Below are 25,960 nucleotides of genomic sequence, written 5' to 3' on the forward strand. Positions count from 1 at the left end.
ATTGGATGGGCCCACAAATTCCTCAACAGGAGGAGAAAGGGTCTCAAACATATTTCTTATGCTGCCCGACTGAAGGAATTCCAGCTCTATTCAGTCGCTTACCGTCTGCTCAGAGGTGACCTGTGCCTGACATACAAGGCCATGTCCAACCCGGAATTAATGAACATGCTTCACCTCAAGACCTCTACATCCATCAGAACTACAAGGGCAGGAGACCTAAACCTCAACACAGATATTAATAGGACGTGCTGGAGAGACAGATTCATCACCCAGAGAGTCCCTATGCTGTGGAACAACATCCTGGTACATGTGAGGCTGAGCACCTCACTGGCTTTGTTCAAGTGGGATCTTGACCAATGGATGGGAGATTGCAGGTATACCCCAGGGATAACCTCAGTATCACTGCTTGACAGAGGCACAGCAAAATAATGGGCATATTATCCGTCAAACTGAAGGGGTGGCAGAAGCCACGAAACTCTGGGCTAGGCTTATAAATGCCCTAGGGCAGATAGCCTAGTATGAACCTATGAACCTATGAACATAGGCCTGGGGCAGTTCCTGCTATTAGGACAGTGGTCTGCAGCAAGCTATATAGTAGTGGTCAGTTTTAGCCATTGGTGTTTGACCATGGCTAATCCATGTTGCTTCTTGTTGTGGTACCAACATGGGTGTGTGGTTATGCATGCCATTTATTGCTAGTCACCCTCATTTTGTATCTTGTTCCATGTTTTTGCACATGTACATCACTGTATGAGGTGTGACCTGGTAGTGTCAGGGTGCTGATGTGGGCTTTGACCCTGTTTTCTATTACAGCACTGATATCTACATTCTCTATACTGTGTGCATTTACACTGCACGCATCTTGCTGTTTAAACTTCTGGCATTGGGTAGCATTACATCTAGGTTCCTATCCCTTGTGGTACCCATGAGGTGGGTTTGTGTTTTTGTGGTTTATGATTGGTGAGGGTGGATGTTAGTCGGGGTCCTCAGGTGTGCATATGGTACATGATATTACATTACTTAACACATGGCATTCATGCCTCAGGTGGTGCTGCAGGGCTGCCTCTGTCGGATGCACATACTACACTCCCTGTACATGTTTGGAAGCAGGTTGTGTCATGTTAGGCATCCCTGTTACTATATGAGTGAGTCAGAGCGGGTATCAGTCCCAGTGTTCCTACTGACCAAGTGTATGTGCTATGCGTTGCCTCTTTGCCAAGGCCAGGGCATACTGGGCATGCCTCCTTCTGCCTACTGGGACAAGGTCAGGTTGTTCCTCCTCCGAGTCACCCTCTGCCTGTGGTGGCCTTGGCAATGGTGGGGGGATGTTTGGCCCAGCCCTGTGCTGGTCCTGCTGCAGCTGTTTCCACAGGATCATATTATGTAGCATAGCACATATCATGATCATTTGGGTACATGTAGTTGGTGTGTACTGCAAGGCTCCACCAGATGTGTCCAGACACCAGAACCGTGACTTGAGCAGCCCAAACACACGCTCTATGACATTACGTGTTTGTGCGTGTGCCTCATTATGGCGTTCCTGTTCAGGTGTGTGTGCATTTCTGATGGGTGTCATCAGCCACGGCTCAAGTGCATAACCTGCATCCCCCACTAGGTGTCCGTGTGGGAAGTCCCCATTGGCAAATGATTGGTACAGCTGCGTCAGATGCCAGATGTGGGAATCGTGGTAGCTCCCAGGGCAGCCAGCACACACATTCATTATTATGCCCTGGGCATCACACACGACCTGGCAGTTGATGGAGGGGTATCCCTTGCGGTTAATGTAGACTCTACCCCGCTCACCAGCTGGTGCTTTGATGCGTATGTGCGTGCAGTCTATTGCACCCAGCACCTCAGGGTATCCCGCTATTTGCTGGAAGAGAATATTGCTGGCCACAACCTCACGGTCATTAGGGACATATATATGATCACTGACATGTGCTGACATGGCATCCAGGAACTGGTGCAGTACCCTGGAGGCTGATGCCTGTGATATCCCCATCATATCACCAGTTGGTCTCTGGAAGGTACCTGTTGCTAGTATTCTTAGGCCAACACATACCTTGGTTTCCACTGGGATGGGTTCCCCTCTGTTGGTTCTGTGTGTGAGATGTGGCCTGCACAGCTCAACAATCTGCTGCAGAAGGTCTCTGTCCACTCTGTAGCGCTCTACTATCTCCAGCTCATGTAACCCATGGTAGGTGACCCTGGGCCTGTATACTCTTCTCCTTCTCCTCACTCTGGGTTGTCTGTCAGCATCTGCATTGTCACCACCCTCAGCAATTCGCCTATGCCTGATTATAACAGCTATGGCAGCCCCTAGCATTTCTGCTCTGAGTTCAGCTTTTTTCAGTTTTCAATTCTGATAGCTTAGTTTCTGGCAGTATCTCTTGTGAGAAACAGCCTGCACTGCTCTTTGCAGTGTTTTAAGTGCTGGGTTGGGCTTCTAGTCTGCCTGTGTAATTGCCTGCTTCTAATTGTTTCCACCAATTAACTCCAGCAGTATCCTCTGGCAGTTTCCCTGTATTTTAGTTGTTTCCTGTTTCCTCTCTGTTTCCTCAAGGGGAGCAATGTGCACACCAGCTTAAGCACGCTCACAGTCACTTAAACGCGCGCACACATCCCTACACGGTGTTACACGCGCGCACACATCCTTACACGGTGTGAACTTAGCTGATTCATGTTAAAACGCACGCACATGCCTTACACACCTGCACGCCCATGCAAACCATTGTAAACGGTTTGCAACACGCTCCCACATGTTGAACCTGCCTTACACGCGCACACACGCGCGCATGCACGTATATCAAGAAACTTTGAGTGTAGGGATAGCGTATACCCTCAAATTCTTGACTTTCCTAGTGTTCTGTTGGGACACACCTCCCTCCCTGATGTCTGTCTGTCATCTGTTACCTTACATTGCCCTCCAATCTGGTACATTTGTTTCTATCCTTCCCCCCCGTGATGTCACCTACCTCTTACTCTGTTCCTCCCCCTTCTCTAACTCTTACACTACTCAGAAAGTGCTCATTACCTATGTGGCAGTGTGATTCAGTATTGTAACCCTCATTTACATAGGATTGCCTAGTAATGCTTAGTTACATGTCTTACACGGAGCTTCCCCCCCTTGACAACCACTAAACGGAGGCCATATTGTTTTTGGTCTGCAAGTCCCTCCATTGACATTCCATGTAATACATAAATCCCACAATTGTGGGCTTATAAGCTTCGGTTTTTAGTTTTAGGTAGCGCACCCCATTTGCGCGGGTGTGCGCTGCAGTTAAACCTCAAAATCCCGTGAAAAAAAAAGTTATATAACATATTTTTGCAACAGTTTTTCATGCCAATGGCCACATATTTGGCCATTGGCATGCTTAATGAAACAAATGCACCCTTTATTTGGAGCTGACATAGCTCCGTTTTTAATTGCAGAAATGTACTCAGTTGTCAGCTGAGTACATTTCTGCAGCTAACACGTCCGTTACACGGACTGGTTTCTGCTTCGTGGATCGCTCAAATACCTCATTTGCATATCTTTGAGCTGCAAATGAGGTATTGAGCATTTCCACGCCCAGTCCATGTAAGAGACGTGTTAGCTGTCTCTTACATGGAGATTTGGGCTGTTCCTGAATCGGGAGGCTTACACGGAGGCTTACACTACTCTTGAACTCCATGTAAGCCTTCCTGAATCTGGCCCATTATTTAAACAAAAAACATTTTTTTTAAAAGTGCAGGCAGTCAAATAGGTACAATATGTGAAAAAAACAAGCTTTTAAATCACAATAAATGCTGGAAAATCTGCGTTTAGGTGGAAAACAGTTAAGTACAGCAAGAAAGTACAGAAAACTGATACTTAATCACTCCAAAGTCTCTCTCCTAAGCTAGAAGGCTTGTATCAGTTTAAGGCTTTCTAATGCTACCCAGTAGGTTAGTTACAGGAAAGATGGGAAACAAGCACAGATGTGGTCTTTTAAACCAGAAAGCTGAAAGAGATGGAGAAACTGTCCAAATGGTCAATAAACTACAATTTCTGGGCCAAGAACCTCTCCTCTCATGGTAGGCAGGCTACCTAGTGCTTACCACTCCCACTGATAAGCTAGAAGGCTTTCCTCCAACACAGAAAGGCTTGCGGGGCTCAGAAGCTTACCAACAGTCCTGGATACAGCAACTCTGTATCTGGACTAGGCCAGTTACAGGAAAGGTGAGAAACAAGCGCAAGTGGGGCTTTTAAACCAGAACGTTGAAAGAGATGGAAAAAAACTACCCAAACGGCCAATAGCTACAATTTCTGGGCCAGGAACCACTCCTCTTGTGGTAGATAGGCTACTTAATGCTTACCACTCCCACTGATAAGGTAGAAGGCTTCCCTCCAACACAAAAAGGCTTGGGGGGCACAGAAGCTTACAAAGAGTCCTGGAATACAGCAAATCTGTACCTGGACTACACTAGTTACAGGAAAGGTGGGGAACAAGTACAAATGTAGGCTTTTAAGACACCAAGTTGAAACAGATTGAAAACTGCCCAAACAGCCAAATAAACTACAATTTCTGGGCCAAAACTCACTCTTCCCGTGGAGGATAGGCTACCTAGTGCTTACCACTTCCACTGATAAGCTAGAAGGTTTTCCTCCAACACAGAAAGGCTTGGGGGCTCAGAAGCTTACTAACAATCCTGGATACAGCAACTCTGTAACCGGACTAGGCTAGTTATAGGAAAGGCGAGAAACAGGCACAAGTGCGGCTTTCAAACCAGAAAGTTGAAAGAGATGGAAAAAACTGCTCAAACAGCCAATAGCTACAATTTCTGGGCCAGGAACAACTCCTCTTGTGGTAGATAGGCTACCTGATGCTTACCACTCCGACTGATAAGCTAGAAGGCTTCCCTCCAACATGGAAAGGCTTGGGGGGCTCAGAAGCTTACAGAGTCCTGGATACAGCAACTCTGTACCTGGACTAGACTACTTAGAGGAAAGGCAGGAAATAAGTGCAAACACAAGCTTTTAAATCAGAAGGTTGAAAAAGATGGAAAAGCTTCCCAAACAGCCAATAAACTATAATGTCTGGGCCAGAAAACACTCCTCCTGTGGTAGATAGGTTACCTAGTGCTTACCACTCCCACTGATAAGCTAGAAGGCTTCTCTCCAATACAGAAAGGCTTGGGGGGCTCAGAAGCTTACCAACAGTCCTGGATACTGTAAATCTGGACCTGGATTACACTAGTTATAGGAAAGGTGGGGACCAAATGCAAAATGGGCTTTTAATCAGAAAGTAGAAAGAAATGGAAAAACTGCCCAAACGACCAATGAACTACAATTTCAGGGCCAAAACCCACTCTTCCTGTGATAGATAGGATACCTAGTGCTTACCACTCCCACTGATAAACTAGAAGGCTTCCCTCCAACACAGAAAGGCTTGGGGGGGCTCAGACGCTTACTAACAGTTCTGGATACAGCAAGTCTGTACTGAACTTGACTAGTTACAGGAAAGGTAGGAAACAAGCTTAGAATTTTTTTTTGTTACAGAAAAGCAGCTAAAACAGCAGTAAATACAATTCAAATTGTAGTGCAGGCCAGCACACCCGAGCGTGTAGTTACACTACGGCAAATACAGTTCAAATAAATACAATTAAATTAACAAATGACTAAAAAACAAGTGCAGAAGGCAATAAATTAGAAGGCTACTAACAAGCAGTAATAAGTGCAGAGTAAGAGCGACTGAACAGATAGCACGCAGAAGAGCAACTAAGACAGTTACAGCAAGAGCAGATGAATAAGATATATATATATGTTGCTGTTGTTTGTCTTTCGGCTTTTTCCCAGTAAGGGGTCGCCACAGCAGAACTCCGGTCCACTAATGATTGGCAGTAGATTTTTATGAAACGCCGAGGTGCCAGCTCAACACCCAACCATCAACAAAGGCACGCCCATTTACGCACGCATGTCTTTCGAACGCTACCCGACCGCGGGGAGGACATGCAGACTCCACACAGAAGGCACTCCCAAGGCAAGCCGAGACTCGAATGGAAGAACCTCTTGCTGTGAATGAATAAGATATATATATACATATATATACACACACTCACACACACACACACACATATATATATATATATATATATATATATACATATATATATATATATATATATATATATATATATATATATTTTTTTTTTTTTTTTTTTTCCGGGAAGGAACAGAGCAGGATTAAGAGGCTACAGCGGTTGTCCTTCCCAAATGCTCTGTCTGTGCATAGTAGGAGTGCCTGAAATCAGAATATGATCTCACTGCACTCAGTTGAGTAAGCAAATGAGATGGGCCCAGAAGGAGTATCCAAATACAAATCTACAAGAGGGCTGTGCAATTTCAAAGCCACCAACATTAATACCAAAACAAAAACAGGGAGGGTGGGTGAGAAACTAAATGTAGAGAGACAGTCACAACTTCAGTTGAGTTAATATTCAGTGAAAAACACAAATAAATAAATTAAATACAGTACTATATGCAAAAGAGCAGATAAAAGTGTACTTAAATTCACTTATACATCCATCTGATTTCAGGTAGATGTTAGCCAGCCAAAGCTCTGATATTAAGCAGAGATAATTCAAAATGTACCACTTATATAAGGCAAGACAGGCTGTCAGTGATGAGCTGAAACCACCCCCCACTGCTATGAATGGCTACACAGAAATTCTAAAAAGTAATCTGTAGAGAGACAGCCACAACTTCAGTTTAGTTAATATTCAGTGAAAAACACAAATAAATAAATTAAATACAGTAGTGTTGTTGCCTCACAGTAAGACATTGTCCCGTTCGATTCTCAGCTAGAGCGTCTTCTGTTTGGAGACATGCGTGAATGGGCATACCTTCGTTGAAGGTTGTGCATCAGGGCTGGCAACACGGCACGTAAAAATCTACTACCAATCATTAGTGGACCGGAGTTCCGCTGTGGCGAACTCTAACCGGGAAAAGCCAAAAGACACAACTATATGCAAAAGAGCAGATAAAAGTGCACTTAAATTCACTTATACATCCAGCTGATTACATGTAGATGTTAGCCGGCCAAAGCTCTGATATTCAGAATCCAAAAAAGCTCAGTGGTATCTTAGATTTCTTCCCATGTCATGCTTCAGAATCCAGATGGGCTCATTGGCATCTTCGATTTCTGGACATGGCATGCTTCACAATTCAGACAAGCTCATTAGCATCTTTGATTTCTGCACACAGCGTGCTTCAGAATCCAGACAAGCTCATTGGCATCTTCAGTTTCTAGACATGGCATGCTTCACCATCCAGACAAGGTCACTGGCATCTTTGATTTCTGCACATGTCATGTTTCAGAATACATATAAATCAAATATTTGCATTCTTTGCAAATGATTGTTTCAACAAATGTTTTCCACAGGGAAAGGAAGTAGTCAGCCATCATCAGGAATTTGCCCATTTTCCCACTGTATTGTGATCTCTGTAACTGTCACAGAGGAACTCTTCATAAACTAGCAAGGTAAGGTAGACTAAACAGGGACATTTACATCAAATACGCATAGACTGTGGACCTAACCCAGCCCCTCTATTACTGTGCAGACTGCTCTTATACAAATTATGATAGTCTACAGTACTACTGAGAAAGAAGATCTACTTGGCTAGTACAGAGAATGTGATACAATGTTTGTTTCTTGCTAATGTTTATAGAACACTATGTAGCATTAAGAATTGTTTTAATTGTGTATTGTGTAGTTTATTGAAGACTAATAATTAGGGTGGGGCAAAGGTGAAGGCTAACATGTTGACAAGCTGTCAGGGAGTTCTATTAAAGTACTGGCAGGTGATGGCAGTGATATATATCTATGTTACCATGAAACAAACAGTTTGCAGAATGTGTGGTAGATGTGTTTTTTGAACTAACACTTTGAGGAGAAAGGGTTCTAGACAACTGCATTTTATTTATATAGTTGTTGTGTCATATGTCCAGAAGTCCCCCCCCCACACACACACACACACACACACACACACGAACACATACTCACACACACACACACACACACACACACACACACACACACACACACACACACACACACACACACACATATCCACACCTAGCTTTAGTGCCCTTATTGTGCCCTGGCAAGAAGTCACCTTTGAACAGAGCAGGGGCTTAAATGGAGTACTGAAAAAGATGTTAAATGTTTTTCCTATTTGGTTGTTATATTATGTCTGATCAATAGAGGTCATCTTAGGCATGTATAATATATGGGTCATATTTTTTATAACAGTTTTTATAAAATGTTTTCAGAATTAAATTTTGAATTATTTAGCACCAAGCATTAGAATCTACTTCTGTAATTGTTTTGAATCTCTAAACAGTAATATGATTTCACATGTTCACATTTGAAACATGTAACTAAATATTACCAACTAAATAAGACCGTTCCAACAAATGGTATAATAAAACACTAATAACAAAACAAAACCACTACTGGAAGAGTGCACTTGGAGACAGAAAAGACAGAGTTCTTGTTTATATGAGTATGTGTTCAGGCTGTAATGCCTTATATGTGGCTATGACCAAAAGCAGTTTAGAAAAGAAAATAAAAGAGCATCAGTATTCTATAAAAATGCTTATATAAGCATTCTATATTATGTAAAAAATAGGTTCATAGATTAGTACTAGGCTAACTGCCCTTGTGGGCCATTTTAAGACTAGTCAACTTCCCATGTAGGAATTAAACCTTGCACCTTGTGTTTATAAGGTAAATACCTTAACCATTATACCAACCTCCCACCCAAAATAAAAAAAAAGCTCTTGTTTTCAGTACTTGAATTGGATTTACCAGAGTTGAGGGGAGGTAATTTTAGGAAAAGAGTAGAGGTTAGAGAAGCTGAATGGCAAATTAGATTAAAGGAAGATATGTTTCCAAGGTTAAACGATTATGTTACTGTAAAATGTTTTTAAAAAAACAGAAGGTTGAAGCCTTATAAATGATGCTATTTAAAATGAGAAGTATTTGTGTCAGCGCTCATATAATGTTGACTTTATTTTTATTCTTGTGTTTTTTGCTTTAAATGTTTTGTAATTAAACAGTTTGTAATTATTGATTTTAATTGAATAATTAAGAGAAGATTTGGTATATAAGTCATTTGTTTTAGTTATTTTAAAGGTTTCTGAAGAAGTCTTACTAGACGAAAGCAGTGAATTAAAGAATCGTAACACTAAATTTGTTGTTTTCTGTCTCCAGCTGTGCTTTTCCAATAGTGGTTTTGTTTTGTTATTAACTTTAAATATTATCTTTCTATTCAGTGCTTCCCTTGATTGTGTTTCAATTCATGGTATGTCAATTTATTGAATGCACTGAAGAAGCTCAAGTTTTAGAGGGAAATATGGTTTGTTACACTCATGTTTGGCGATGGTCTATTAAATAAATTCTGTAAATACAGACAGTATTGTGCTGTGTTTAAGTCTGGTATAATCCTTTGGACTTCATGTGCACCTACTTCTCAGCTGGTTTGTGCACCTCATATTTGTCTCTCTCTCTCTCTCTCTATATATATATATATATATAGATTAGATACAACTAGAGATATACATATATATATATATATATATATATATATATATATATATATATATATAGATTAGATACAACTAGAGATATATATATATATATATATATATATATATATATATATATATATATATCAGCACCCTTTTTCCATTTTCTACATGTGGTCACAGTGTCAAGTCAACTGTCACCATCTCTCCATCTCTCTAGACTCAGTACCACTCTCCTTCTTTGACAGGCATGTCTGACTGGCATAGATCTTCTTTTACACAATCCTCTCATCTCTTTGCTGGACATTCTCATTTCCCATTGCTTTCTTCCTGTTTCGCTCAAATGTTCTTCACCAGATTGTCTTATTTTCTGCACATGTGCCCAAACCACTGTAACCTGTTCCTATTGATTACCCAGCAGTTGGAGCTACTTCACCTTCTCCTCTGCTGTACTCATTTCTTTGTCTGTCCCACAGTGTGCATTCTACGACTCATCTCAGGCACTGCATCTCCATCACCTCTAGCTTCTTCATCTGCTCTGCCTTTACTGGTCAGGTTTCCATACCATACATAACATACTGGTTGCACCACTGTCATGTACACCTTACTTTTCAGCTTCTCTGGCATTTGTCTGTCGTATACTACACCTGACACTGTGCTAGTTGGCTGCAGGCCCTCTGATACTAGCTTTGAGCTCCTCATTCAGACTTCCCTTCTTCTCAACCACTCCTCCTAAATACTTGAAGCTGTTAACATGTTCTACCATTTTCCCTTCTGTTTCAATGTTCAGCTTCTTCTGATTTCCCTCATTTGCTGCCATTGCAACTGTCTCATCTGTACTCAGTTTCATCCCATGTGCATTCAGTTTTGGATTCTATTCCCTTATCATTTGCTGAAGTTTCTTTTAAGAGTCTGCTTCTAATGCCACATGGTCTGTGTATAGCAGCTTTACTGATCCATCCTTTCCAACCTGTTTGCTAATGTAGTGTGTGTTTATACATATGGGTGAGCTGAAAAAGGGTGAAATGTTATTTGGTCGACATTTGTTGAGTCGACACAATTATGTTTAGTTGATTTGGTTGATTAAGTGGAATGTTAACAGGTGTGAGAGACTGTATAATTCTCAGGGATGGGGTATAATCCCTTTCCCCAATACTGTGCAATCTCAGAGTTAGTATATATAAAATAAGGGGTGGGAGGTGAGAGATGGTCGAAAAAAAAAAAAAAAATTTTTTAATTTTGTTTTTTTTTTTAATATTGTATTTTTATAAGTGTTTGGCATATGTGTGTTGTTTTGTGGTCACTGGTAAGGACAGCAACATTTGGGTCTGTCAAAGTTTTTAGGTAGACTTACATACCTAAATAAATATATACATACATATACATTCGCAGGGCAGATGGAAACAATGCCCTAGCCAAACATGCCCAACAATGTAAGACCCCTCCCAAATTCAGCTTCCTAATACTTGATAAAGTCACTAGTTTCAGCGAGGAGTCCAGTACCCCACTAGAAGTGAGAGAACTGAAATGGCAGATCAAACTGGGTGCAGACAACTACCCTGGAATGAATGGTAGCCTCAACATAAAATGCATCCTAAAGTGGATCAGGTAACAAACTCCACAGTTACCTCCCACATCATGAGGTCAGGAATGACATCATTAGTAGTATTTATACCTTTGTAGGAATGCACTTAGCAAGATTTCTGATGAAGTTCAATTTTTGGAATAAAATTGCAAACGAAAGCACTCAAATCTTACATCTGGCATCCGCGTGGTTTGTCTTCCATCACACAGTGCCTTTTTAAAGGCCCTGCACAGCACAACTAGTTAATTGATCAGCCAAGCGCTAAACCTTTCTCGTATATATATATATATATATATATATATATATATATGTGTGTGTGTGTGTGTGTGTGTGTGTGTGTATATATATATATATATATATATATATATATATATATATATATGTATGTATATGGGTCTATATCACTTTATCGAAGACCAATTCAGCGAATGACTATTCATCGAACCCACTTAAGCAAAACCTCATTTTAGCAAATGATTGTTTCAACAAATGTTTTCCACAGGGAAAGGAAGTAGTTAGCCATCATCAGGAATTTGCCCATTTTCCCACTCTATTGTGATCTCGGAGTTGGTATATTTAGTTAAAAGGGGTGTGGGGGCAAAGCCCCCCCCCTACACTTTGCTGAGTTTTAAAATGTGTAGTGCGTGTTATGGTCAGTAGCTGGCCTACTAGTTTTTTTCCCTGTAAAAAATTCACTGAAACAGTCTCCCGCTAAAATGATGTTTTGCTTAAGTGGGTTCGATGAATAGTCATTCGCTGAATAGGCTATTCAACAAATTGATATAGACCCATATACATGCACATATAAATATGCATCTATATATCTATATAGATATATATATATATAAAATAGATGCATACATACATTACATAAATATACATATATACATAATGTGTGCATGCATGTATGTGTGTTGTGTGAATGTGTATGTGTGTGTGTCTGTGTGTGTGTGTGTGTGTGTGTGTGTGTGTGTGTGCGCGTGAGCGTGTGTTTGTATATATGTATGTGTGTGTGAGTTTATCAGTTTATGTCATCCCTGAGGTTGCATCAGTTTCATTCCCCTACCTGATGAGATAGAGTAGAACACTGTTCCATTGGCTCCAGCATCAGGGTCATCCGCAAATACAGTGGTCACTAATGTGCCAGCCTGCTGTGCTTCCAGGACCTGTAATTTTTAAGAAAGGCATAACATAAAATATTTAAAATTAACTGTATTATACAGTTCCTTTACTCTCTGCAATAACTTTGAGTGCACTAAAATATTTTCTTTATTTATTTATTTGCATTTGTTTAGTGGAAAAAAGCAATTGAGCAAAACATCTTTTCTGCAGTGGCCCGAGAAAAATGCTGCAGAAAATTTGAAAAGAAATGATGGTACAAAATGCAAGTACATGAGAAAAGCTCAAGAAGATATAACAATCCAAATTAATAATGCAAAATGCAAGCAGTTGAGCAAAAAATTGGCAAACAAGATGAAAAACTGCATTGAGGTATAGTGCAGAACTTACAAAGAAGGAAAAACATTGCTGTTGCATAGTTTATTAATAGTCTTTATATAACTAAGCCAAAACATGTGATGTTGTGAAACTGATTAAGATTTTAAGTACTGGCAACCTAAAGCTTAATATAAAATCCTTGTAAGTACTGCATATCTAAATCCACTTTATAAAAGATACAAAGCAAGGAAATTATTTGTTACTTGGTATGTGTACATGTTTTGTTTATTAGTCATTCAACTTTGTGTAACTTAGTATTTTTACTAACAGGCAACTATCTATCTTCATTCTGAACATTAAGAACAAACCAAAACAGCACACACTAAGAATTATCTAAAGTGATGCAGTGATTAGTAATTCTGCACAACCAGAATCATTATTTTTACTAGTTGCAGCACTAACAAGACCAATCAAAACACAAGACAATGAGATAGAAAGAAACAAGACCAATCAAAACACAAGACAATGTGATAGAAAGAAACAAGACCAATCAAAGCACAAGACAATGTGATAGAAAGAAACAAGACCAATCAAAACACAAGACAATGTGATAGAAAGAAGAGAAGGACTACCACAAAGGTGGGAGAAAGTTACAAGCAAAACTGCAGGAAGTTATGGGGTCAGGCTAAATACTGAAAGATATTAAATGGTTTCTATGTTTCAAACAGACTTCATGAAATAAAGCAGGATGGCTGAATGGACAGATAGATATATGAAGTAAGTCTTACAATGATAGAGAAGCAGACATGTTTTGTGTGTGATCATGTGTGTATGTGTGTGTGTTGTGAAAAAGTTCACACTTGTACTGGCTGAGCTAGGGTTGAAGGGCATAGCATGATGAGATGTGAGGACTATTACGCAGACATACTAGATTAAGAAAGAAGCAAGGTGTCTACCTACAACCATTCCCTGAATGAATCATTTGCTGTGTTAATGTATGAGAATATTAATTAAACAAAAAAACTGCAAGAAAACCTAGCCAAGCTAGAGTTTTTACCAAATCATACCTTAAACTTCCTGTAATGGAGATCTATGGGATATATGCAAATAACCCCTTAAAGACATCAAGTGTTTTGACTACATGGCTTCTGAACGTCTATGACTTGTGTTTTGGCAACATGGCTTCTGAATGTCTATGACTTTTTTTTTACTTTTTAAGTCTTTATGTTACTATCAGGCCAATAAAGCCAGACCCCCTATTAGCTTTGGACATGCATGTTTCAATCTTTTTATTGACCTCATCAGCACACCATAAGTGAATAGTTTAACTACACTTCAGAAACACAAGGTCCTTAAACCCAGAAGATGCCCATAAAGATAAAGGTGTCTGCAAATATCCCAACTAACATCCCAACTAAAGCGTAAAAATATCACACACACAAACCATTCACTAAAAACTGCAAGAAAAACTCAACCAAGTGGTGTATATAGTTACTCAACCAGTTACTTTATATATCCTGTGATCCTATTAAAAAAGTGTTAAAAAATAAATTAATTATACACATGTGTAAAGAAGAAAAAAGTTTAACCTAAAAAAGAGATGGATAACAGCATAAGGTAACTGTAGTAACACTACCTCTCAGGTTAAATGAGCCAGGAAGTACAAGGAGCACAGAGTTATTGGTGCTCTGATGGCAGCTTTCATTACACTTACAATCAGCTGCTGAACACAGCTGGAACAGCATGGCTTATCCATGAGGATGAAGTCTAGATAGGTGAAGTCTGCTGGAAGAGGGGGTAGATCCTTTGCTACTCACACTCGGTGATCTAGTATTGCTATTCACTGGAGCTGTTTTAAAATTGTTTACTTTTTAAATAACTCCACTGCCTAATGAATATCTATTACCTAGACAAACGTTTCCACAGACACCAGAAATCACTGATAACCTCTGAAGGAACTGCTAATGCACACATTTACTCATATGGCTTTGCAAGCTCGGTGAATCATTAGTATGTCGTCTGACCCACTTATGCTGTGGCATTGCAGTTTTGTTTTTAGCAGTATGAGGGATTTATTTTAAATTAAGAGCACAATTTATATGAAAGTCAGTCCTTTACTTATTAAACTGTATATCCATCACACTTAGGTGTAGGGTTTTCTTTTTTGTTGTTTTACTTTTGACTTCTCCACAAACGTGCCAACTGTATCGTGATGGCAACAAGTTCAAAATAATGCCATGTGTGTGGTGAATTAATTTATTGCAGTGGAAACTGTAGTTTACCACAGCTAAAAACAATATATTTAGTCAAAAAAGTTACCCCATTTAATAGTTACTTTTTCAAGAGGTATATAAAAAAAGACTACCATCTTCCACTCCTTATTTGCACAGCATGATTGCACATTTAGTCATACATACTCCCATCATCATTAAAGTAAGAGCATTCAATACTCCTCATGTTTGTTTTGAACCAGATAAGACCACCGACTGATCTTTTCAGGGGTAACTCAGGAGCAATGTATGGTTAAATTACTTGCTCAGTGTCAAGTCAACACAATAGGCAAATGGAAAGTGAAGGAAACAAATCAAATCCAAGGCTACAGTTTGAATTTCATTATCTTGCAGTATTTGTTATAAAGCTAATCCTGGGACAGAACAAGCAGAAGGGAGTAGAGTTCAGTCCAATGGGGGGAGGGGCATTGAGAGTAATATTCATCCTCGCAAAGAACACTGCTGAGTGGGTCTTTGAAGATTAGTATTTTAATGACTGGGTATCTACATCAGCATAAAACAGTAAATCACAATCAAATCTGCTGTGAAATTTAGTTACTGCACTGCATTTACCTAAAATATCCTAAGAATCTTATGTGAAACATTCAGTACTCCAGTGCCCTAATAACTGGTTTACTAGAATATTCTTTCATAATAAGGATTCTAGCTGTCAAATTTTTCATGATTGTCTGGAAATCAATGGTTTGGTCCTAGGGTTGCCACCTTTTCAAATGTCCAAAGTGGGACATTTTTTATAGAAATGTAAGATTTTGCAGGACAAAACATGCCCACGGCCATTTCAAAGGACAGAACTTCAATTTTTTGCCAAAATAAAAGCTTATTTTTATAGCATTTGCATTGCTTATGCAATTTCATATAATATTCATGTGTTTCAAATACAAAATAACTGTTTTATGCAACTATTAAAGAAAACTTAAAAAATATATTTTGTCTTAAAATCTCAGGACATTTTCCATTTTTTTATTTTTTTTTTACCAGGACACAACTGCCCAAAGTGGGACTGTCCTTTGCAAAGAGGGACAGGTGATAACCCTATTTGGTCCAGTTATCTACTTTTTCTTTTAACAGTTTGGAATTCACAGCAGTCCGTATTGCTCCCTCCCTGGTTCACAGCTGATTGGTTGAACCTGATTTGACAGCTTCATGTGGGCAACCAATCAGGAGTGAGGAAACCAAACAAGAATACCACATGTGACAGAAGTTAATAAAAGCAAGCAGAATATGAGGTCTGGTACCATTTTATAGTAGACACTATAGTGTAACTAGAGTGTACATTCATTGCTTATTCTTTGAGATTGTTAGTTGTGTGTTATCTTGCTTTTACAGTAAGAAAGCTGTGGTGTGTGTGTCATGGAAAGAGAGTGAGATCATTGGCCTTGGCTCAGACAGGCTGGAAAGTAAGCTCTTGTTTTTATTTGCAAGGAGTTGTGCAGGCAGTTAGAAATGTGACATTCTACACAGTATAGGTATTAATGAGTTAAATGTGTTATATCACAAGGCAAGACTAAGGAAATGAGGCTATTTTGGACGACATGTCTCAGGTGAGGTGCTTGCTTACTATAGCACAATTTGTCACTGACCTTTGGCTGTGCTTATGACTAAAGTAATATAGTTGTTTCACTGCTGGCTTGAGTCATATTATACCATCAGAATATATACATTCACATTACATATTATTTTATGATATCCAATTTTCTCACACACATACATACAAACAAACCTATTTTATTAACTTTCAGAATGAATTACAGTAATACTTAAGTCATGTTTTTCTCTCACTATTTTTGGTTTTGTTCCTGATACTTTAGCAAGGATACTGACAACCATTTCAGAAAATGTATGTGAAGCAACGCCTGTTCTATTTACTTTGTTATCAGAATAGAGTAATGACGTATAGTAACCTGAGTAGGTATAGACCATATTAGATTGTATATTTGTTGTAGTTTTCCATTTTGTATTGGGGGGCATTAAGATATTTTATAGCTTGCTATGTGCTGTGTATACTGAAAGGGAGTCCAGTCAATGTACAGCAGTAAGGTTAGCAAATGTCATTACTAGTTAATATATGGTGTGTTATTGTGTCATGTTAGGGCTGTGACTGTGAGCTGTCATAAATTATGTTACCTTTGATGGGTGCACACATGTTAAAAATGTAAGATGTCAGTCACTATGACATGACTTAATGATGCCCCAGTGCTTGGTCTTCAGTTTTCATCTCAGCTGGGGTTTCTTGCTGGCACATGGTTTTGCCTTGTTCCCAAGTCATTAACGGAGGGTGTCACCATGCAAAAGTAGTTAATGCTGCTGTCTCAGTACTTGGTCTTATGAGTTTTAGTCTCAGTTGTTTGTCTTCTCAGCAGGATATGCACATCCTCCTGTGTCGGCATCAGGCTCATGTGGGTAATAACTGCAGATTATCTCTCTGCCACAGGAATTACTGTACTACCTCACATTACTTGGCATGTTTTTCTCATAGCAGTTGCGATGAATTCTGAGTGCAGTGTGTATGCCCTCTTTAACCCACAGACTGTTTTTTCCTCTGTAATATTTAGTAAAGGTCTGTAGAGTTGAAAGTTTGAGGACATGAGCAAGTATCTTTGTTTTGAGTATATGGCACAGATGAGACCCCACCCCCCACCCTCAAAGACATTGGTGTAGCTGGGTCACTGAATGGTATTAATGTCTCTTTTGATTTTTTTTGCAGTTGTACACTGCTTGGTATGGTCACTTATACCTTTAAAGTTATCAAAACTAAGCATAAACATGGAGAGCTACACATTTCACATAACATTCATCACTGTGGACAATGCAAATCTATGTGCCTCTATTCTATCTAGCTTAATAAAAAAATGTTGTTTCTTTCAGATAATTTTCTTGATTCACTGTATATTTGCTTCTGCATACAATAACTGCATGTTGATTTTGGAAGTCAAGAGTGTTGATTCTGAATAAATGGGGCAGGGTTACCCACAGGAAAAGGAGGATGGTCAACACATGGAGGAGGTGGGGCTTGCTTGTCAGGGAATGTCACAATGGAAAGGTGGAAACCATATGTCACAATCATAAATTAAATATTTTATTTCAGATCTCATGTTTTCTTTTTTCTACTTCTGATAGCTATCTAATAACAGAATGGCTGATATTGCTGTTGTCCATTGAAACATGATGTGGCATTATATCTTACAAGTAACTGTGGCAATTTAAACAACTGTTCCCTGCCATGTAGTTATTTGTATGACTTAAAATCAAGTAGTGTGATAACGAAGAATCCAAAAAGTTGAGAATCTTTTTGTTAGTTACTTTATGAATTAAATGATGGAAACTCTAAAAGCAGAAAACCAGAATGAAAATTGACACTGAAAACAATTTTCATGTGCAGTTCTTAATGTACAGTCTTCCTTGGTGATTGTTTAAAAACACAATGTTCATTTTAGAGAAAATAAAGAAAGGTGACATGCTGTTACGTGGTGGCACTGAAAGAAAACAGCTGTATAGATAACTGATGTGAACTGCTACAGGGCAACTAACAGCTCTGAAGAGTGTTCAAGACAACAAACCTGGATATTGATGTTTCCTCTATGAAACATGTTTTGAAACTGTGGTGCATTATCATTGATATCAGAGACCAGAACATAAACCACAGCTGTTGCATTTCGACGAGGGATACCATGATCTGTCACCATCACATGCAGCTGGTGATGTATACATTGTTCATGGTCTAGTGCAACCCAGTTTGTAAGCTCCCCTGGAAAATAAATGAAAAGAGCGAAATGAGGTTGTTATTCAGCACTGACATAAACTGCAGCTACAGAAATGGCTTGCAGGCAACTTCTAGCTGACATACAATACACCTATTCCTGTTTTAGATTATATTTTATAGTAAAAGCAAAACAATCTTGTTAAAATTCTCTCAATAACATTTAAGTAATTACGAATTTTGTAAATGGCACGGAGCAGCAATTTGTTGCTGTAGGTAGTAACACAACACATATCTGAAACTGACTAAAGAAACATTTACTTGTAGGTTGATATCACTCAGGCAACAATGACGGCAATGAAATGTAGCAGCCAAAGACAAACGTATTATCTTCAGTGTGAGTAATGGTAATAACTTTCTGCATGTAATAGACTAGTCTTTGTCATTGATGAGAGCAAAACACTTTCAAATGACACAGGTTTGAATCTAAATGGTTAAGAATTTAACAATTTGAAGACTGTAACTTAAAAAATGATTTACATTCATAATTCTTACTGCTGACATACAGAAAAAACACTGCAAATACAGAAGAAGAGCAAATATCTTGTTTGCAGGGGACAGGCCCCTCTGCAACCTCTGATGTGGGAGGCAGCCCCTGCCCCCACTCTCCAAACTTATATATACTGACTCTGAAATTAGTATACCCGAGAAAAATGTGACTACTCTGAGAAATGGACAGCTTAGACTTAATATATGTAAGACTATTTTTTAGCCATTCAGTCTCAACATTACAGAACTCTCTAAAGGGGGTCCTGACATTTTAAAGGGTTACCAAAAATTTACAGTAGGAACAATCTTAAGCTTAAAAACTGCAATCCTATCTCTAATCCTAAAACATAAAACTTACTCTGACACCCAAACCCTAAAACGAACTGTTACACCTATACTGAAATATTAAAAAGTATAAGGGTCAGAATGGATTTTCTCTACTAGAATTACTTCAGATGTTACAACTGACAAAATGGCTTTCTGTATTTCAACCCAAAAATTACAAAATAAATGAATCAATGGAAACATTTTTCAGCTCTACTAAAACAAGTATCCACTTCAAAACTAGCAAAGCTTTCAGGTTACCCCTTCTTCAGTGCTTATACTAACAATATAAAAACACTCATTTTAAATACTAAAACTTCATAAACCATGTGCCACCACCAGCCAATAAAAACATCAACTGCACAAGAATTAATATGACATTAAATATTAATTAAAAGTTCAATGTAACATTAAATGTTTTTTATATAAAACAGGTTTTAGACTCACTGTATTAGTAAACCCAGGGGGTGCATCTGCATTCAGTCTTAAAAGCCAAAAATACTCTATATTTCCTAAAGCATTATTTTATCACCCCCCCCAGTGCTTTTATGCACTACCTTAATAACCTTGTATCTGAAAGAATGCCCTGGACCATTGTCAGCAATAGACTTTGCAAGTGCATTGGTTACAATACCCCTTTTCATTTCTGATTTCTGTTCAATAATGCGTTCTTTTAACTTATGGTTGCACTTTCCCACATAAAGGAAGTGCATTGCATGCAGGGGGCCAAATAAACAATTTGTGTGGTATTACAAGAAGCATAGCAGTTAAAAACATATTCAATTTTAGTCATGGGATGAATAAAAAGCATATCAGTAAGAACATCCTTACAACTACAATTAAGACAAGGATATGCTCCTTGTCTTTGACTGATATAATTCTTTTTAGATTTAATGTCTTTATAAAATAACCTTCTTCTTAGATTCTTTCTATTCCTATACGCAAAACTAGGCTTTTCATAAAGAATCTGTCTAAACTCAGGCATGGTCATAAGGATACTCCAATTATTTTGTATTATATGTTCTACTTCCTGTGTTCTATTATTATATGTAGTAACATACCTTAACTTGTTGTTAGTACTCCCTGAACTGTTTACTGTACTTTGTATGACATTACTCCTTAAATTAAGGTAAGGCCCTGTCCTATCTCCTCTCTCTCTCTTCCTCTCTGAATATAATTCATAACTTGTTGTACCATAGTCTTGCTATACCCTCTATCAGTGAATTCAATAGCCATTTCATCCATTTGTTGCAAACATATATGTTCATCTGTGTTCAACCTACTTCTTCCTCTTCTTTCAGCTTTTCCCAGTTAGGGCTCGCCACAGCGGATCACCTGTCCGCTCATGATTGGCAGTGGAGTTTTATGGTGTTGAGTTGCCAGCCCGGCGCCCAACCTTCCACAGAAGGCACAAACACACACACACACACACACACACACACACACACACACACACACACACACACACACACACACACACACACCTAGGGACAATTTAGAGTGTCCAATCCACCTACAGCATGTCTTTAGGATATGGGAGGAAACCGGAGCACCCAGAGGAAACCCACGTGACCACAGGGAGGACATGCAGACTCTGCACAGAAGGCACCCCAGCCGAGGATCGAACCAGAGAACCTCTTGCTGTGAGGCGATGATGCTAACCACTGCACCATCATGGCCACCCTTGTGTTCAACCTACTAATTCTACTAAATTGACTGTTTATGATCTCCTTGAATGTGTGTAAGGCATGCATGCTATGCCTATGACTGTATCTATTTGCATGTACTGGTTTCTTATAAGCACAAGTTTGCATATCTCTCATCATCTTGTCCAGTTGTATATCCAAATATGTAATACTCTCTGAAGAATAAACCATTTTAAACTGTAAAAAATCAGTTGTACTGTCTAGATATTTCACATAATGATTAAGACTTACCTCATCTCCTTTCCAAATCAAAAAGCAACCATCTACAAATTGTTTATAAAATAACACATTTGTATTAATGAAATTATCAGCTTCAAATATAAATTTGTTCTCTCATTGGTTCAAAACCAAATTTGCATGTGTTTGCCATGGGCGTAACCATGGAAACTCCTGCAGTCTGTAGATATGGTGGTTCATCAAATATAAATATATTATTAGTAAGTATTATTTCAATAACCTGCCAGATATTTTCAATTTCCCTATTCATCATACCTGTCTGTGTATTCAAAAATGTACATATTGTATCTATCCCATATGGGTTGGGAATAACTGTAAATAAAGAATTAATATCTAAATTAACAAGCAAGAATTAGTCATCATTGCAGCAACTTACCAGTCATATAACTTATGTAGAAAATCACTTGAATCCTTGATATAACTGTTACAACAAACTAAACACTTACTTAAGGTTTGTTGAACATAAACTGAGAGGGGTTCAGTGATCCTACCCTTCCCTGAGACAATGGGTTTCATAAGGGGTTTGGTCACTGACATATATTTTCAGCAAACCATATATAATAGGTAATATATGGCAAGGAACTGTAGAAAAATCGAACAAATCTATGGAAATGTCATCTTGCACTTGCATTTCATACATCAACAAATTGACGTCAGTAATATATTTTTTAACATATTGAAATTCAACTTTTTTAAAAGTTTTGTCATCTGACAAGTATATATATATATATATATATATATATATATATATATATATAAAATGTGTTTCTGTATTTCAGACCAGAAACATTTACAGCAAACAGTATAATGCTGAAACTAAATAAGCTTCATAGTCTGCTTTGTCCTGAAACAAAGGAAAGCCTTAGTGTGTTCTCTGTTCGATGTTGTCTACAGTTTTTTTATGTAATTATGCAAATGAAGCAATGAGAAAGTGTAGAGTATATGAAAATATGCAGGGCTAACAATATTGTACAAATTCTAAATAATAACTGCTTATTTTTATTGCTGATCAAGGTTGTGAGCTATGATTTGAAGGAATGTTCAAGAATGCCTTTGTCCATATATTTAGTTTTGTAGTCCTGCTATGTTCTTGTTCATCTAAGCTTGTTATTATTGCAATTTAGATGAGCTATTATTTATTCAGAAAGTAAATTTGTTTTTGTCCAAACTGCTTTCAGTGTCTTAGTGGTTTTATAGTAATGGGCTGATGATCATAAGAAGAAGTAGAACAAACTGCTTAACATTTGGTTGAGCCAGCAGGAGCTCAGTGATGCAGTAGCAAAGCATTCCTCTGTTAAAGGACTAATAAGCTGACCAAAGAAATGAGCTGGAGCACCTCCAGAGACAGCAGTGACAAAAACAGGAAGAAAAAAAATGGGATTTCAACTCTTCAAACTAGCCAAAATGAATAGACCCTGAAGCATCTCTGATGATTGTTAATTGAGGAAGTCTAAGGCAGCAGAACAATCAGCTCATAAAATAATGCATCTTGAAAAAAATCAGAACTGCAGCACAGGTACCTACTTCAGTATTTTGTCATTAGATGCAGGAATAGTGAATCTAAGTTCACCAAGAGAATTTCTCTTTGAGATAAAAAGCTAATAAATTAATGTTTTTCAGTTCTAAAGAGCATTGATGACATGCTGTATGGTTTGAGTGAATGGTAAAATAATCTCTGCCAAACAGCAGAAATAATGAGAAAAAAGATACAAAAAGTAATCTTTAACTGTCGTGCAGACAAAAACTAATAAGGTACAAACAGACTGATGAATGTAAAGTCATAGGATACTTGGAAGCTGCAGTGTTAAATACAAGACTCTTTGCCATTGCAGCTGTTAAAGCAAAAGAAAAGTTTCGAAGTTTTACTTTTTTGCAGTACAGAGTTCAGCCATGAACTGGTTAAAACTCTCTAAGTATTGCAGTATGTGTGAGCTCATCATATGATTTTGTTTTGAGTTGCCTAAGGAAGACTGATGAAAATATGTCATAATTTAAAAAAATAGTGTTCTGCCAAGCAATGTTTTTCAGTGCTTCTACTTCCAGATAAATTAAGACTGAACTGTGTCTGGGAATTTAAAAATAAAATAATTCATTTTACAGTTCTTTTTATAAGAGATATAAATGTTAAAGTTCTGAAATGCCAGCAAAGACTTCTACAAAACGTAAATAGACTTTTCCACTAATTTTCAACCATAAATCATAAAGCTCAAGACAGGGAATTTTTTTTTTTTTTTTTGCAAATTCAGATACACAAAATTGGTACTACCCAGAGACTAGCTGCATTTTGAAATAAGGGAGAAGAAGCGGAAAGAGAAGCAAAGAAGAATATTTTGAAAAAAAAAAAAACTCTGATTCTTAATAATTTTTTTTCTTTCTTTTTACAGGTTCTATGTGCAGTGACATTTTAAAACAGGTATATTTAGGTAAGTTTTAATTTACAAAGTAAATATTTAACCTAATAATGTTTTCCCTTTTAGATGTCCCCATTTTTTACATGTAACGATTTCCAGATTTGGGCAATTTGCCAAATATTGTCATAGTTATAAATGACCTGTAACTTTTCATGAAGTTAAAATATATATATCATGCGTGGTTAAATGTGACATTAGAGGATGTTAAATTGAATTCCCAAAACTTCTACAAAGATACAGTGTGGACCTTTATTAAGTGCTTATGTTATACTATAGTGCTAATGACAAGACTCCTAATATTCAAATACTGGTGAAAATGCATATTGTATAAAAGTTCATGTGTTCTAATATTTTTAACATGAATTCTTTTCTAGAAATTTAAAAGCCAAGTACATGCTACATGTGTAGCATATTAATAAAATAGTACAAAATAGGTGCTGGGATACTAATGACAACAATAGAATATGCATACATATAAATACATGAAGTGAATATTGTCATTCAAGCATTCCAAGCAGTTGACATGTTTCTAACCTACTATTCATTTTCCTACACCTTATTATCATACTACTGAGTCATTTCTCAGTGTAAATCTGAAGATAAAAATTATTAGATTGCTATCCAAAGTAATTTAGACTCAGATTCCTTATACCCACTCTCTTAAGGAGATAAAAGTCCAATTTACTAAAAAAAAAGCATAAATCAAAGGGAGTAATGTTACACCTATATTAAAATATCAGAAAATATGTCAAAATGTTTTATCTCTAGTAGAATTTTAGACATTGCAGCTGACAAAATAGATTTCTGTATTCTAGACCAGAAACATTTACAGCAAACTCTATAATGTTGCAAGCTAGATAAGCTTCATAGTGCTGCTTTGTTCTGAGACAAAGGAATGTCTTTGGTCTCTTCTCTATTCTGTGATAGGTACAATTTATTTGTGTAAGTATTCAAATGAAATCATGAGAAAGGACAAAGTGTGTGAAAGTATTAAAAGACTAGCAATATTGTATAATTTCTAACTAATAATTTCATATTTGTACTGCTGATCGAGGTTGTGAACTATGATCGGAAGTGATGCTCTAGAATGCCTTTCTCCATTTATTTAGTTCTGTATTTCTGCTATATTAGTGTTCATTTAAGCTTGTTATTAGATGCACTGCTATCTATTTGGAAAATAAATATGTTTTTGCCTGAAATGCTTTCAATGTCTAAGTTGTTTTATAGTAATGATAAATGGTGATGAAAAGAGGAACAAACTTTTTAACACTAACCTGTAATTGAAATGAAATTAAGAAATATCTCAGATAGACATAGTGTTTAAGGCAAACATGTTATAAATAAGACTAGACATTTTGCATGCCTTAACAAAGAAGTACAAGAAACTGATATCTAATCTACTTCTGTAACAATATGAGTTATTGAGATTTCATTGTTTTCTAAGAGAACAAAGTAAGTTACTGAAAGTACTGAACTTTGCCAATGACATTGGATTTATTCTCCAGTACTGAGACTGTAGTAGAATACAAAGGGAATGCTACCTTCTGAGGTGCCTTCTTTCATATTGGTGGTAAATCAGGTAGAGGTAAACAATTTCATGGCATTGCGCAAAATAAAGAGTAAAGGAATTTCTTCTGTGTTGTGGCCAAATTCCCTTTAGTCAATATAAACATCACCATAGGTCTCCCTTGTAAACAGCTATTTCTAGTGAGATTAACTCAGTCAGCAAAAACAAACAGCATATGATGTTCTTGCAGATGCAAGATAGGTCATGGTAGTTAGTTGGTTCATGTTAGATTTCCCAGAACTAGGAACATTTTAGTATTTTTCCTATATAGTTTGAGACTACATACATTTCTGCAATGAGTTATTCTCTGGATCTTCTCCAGTGCATAAGTGATTATTGTTTAAATATCCCACCTAAGCCTGGTTCTATGCCACAAAGGGACACAGTCTGGACTATGACCCTGTTGACCAGAGTTGAATTGCCAGTCCCAGTACTGGAGGAGCAAGAACAGGAGGGAGGAGGATTAGTGAAGGTATATGGGCCACTCGTCTCTCCCTAGGGGTGGGAAGGATTGTGCACAGTCAGTGGACAAATTGGATGGCATGACTTCCCTGGTGGAGACTGGAGAGACTACTGCTCATACTTTAAAAGAAGGGATATTGCTT

At 37.8% G+C, this 25,960-nt stretch overlaps 1 protein-coding gene across 1 annotated transcript in view; it reads right to left on the reverse strand.

The window, feature by feature from the left end:
* Window positions 1-25,960, reverse strand: part of DCHS2 (dachsous cadherin-related 2) — a 1,158,653-nt gene that overhangs the window by 902,833 nt on the left and 229,860 nt on the right. Inside the window, exons 6-7 of the mRNA XM_044062423.1 lie at window positions 18,422-18,609; window positions 12,203-12,302 (exon numbers count right to left, since the gene is read on the reverse strand). Of these exons, the coding sequence (XP_043918358.1) occupies window positions 12,203-12,302; window positions 18,422-18,609 (288 nt within the window). The remainder of the gene's footprint in view (window positions 1-12,202; window positions 12,303-18,421; window positions 18,610-25,960) is intronic.

Source organism: Protopterus annectens, chromosome 2.part1 (assembly GCF_019279795.1).
Source record: "Protopterus annectens isolate FY-2018-M chromosome 2.part1, PAN1.0, whole genome shotgun sequence".
In the NCBI taxonomy this organism is placed as follows: domain Eukaryota; kingdom Metazoa; phylum Chordata; order Ceratodontiformes; family Protopteridae; genus Protopterus; species Protopterus annectens.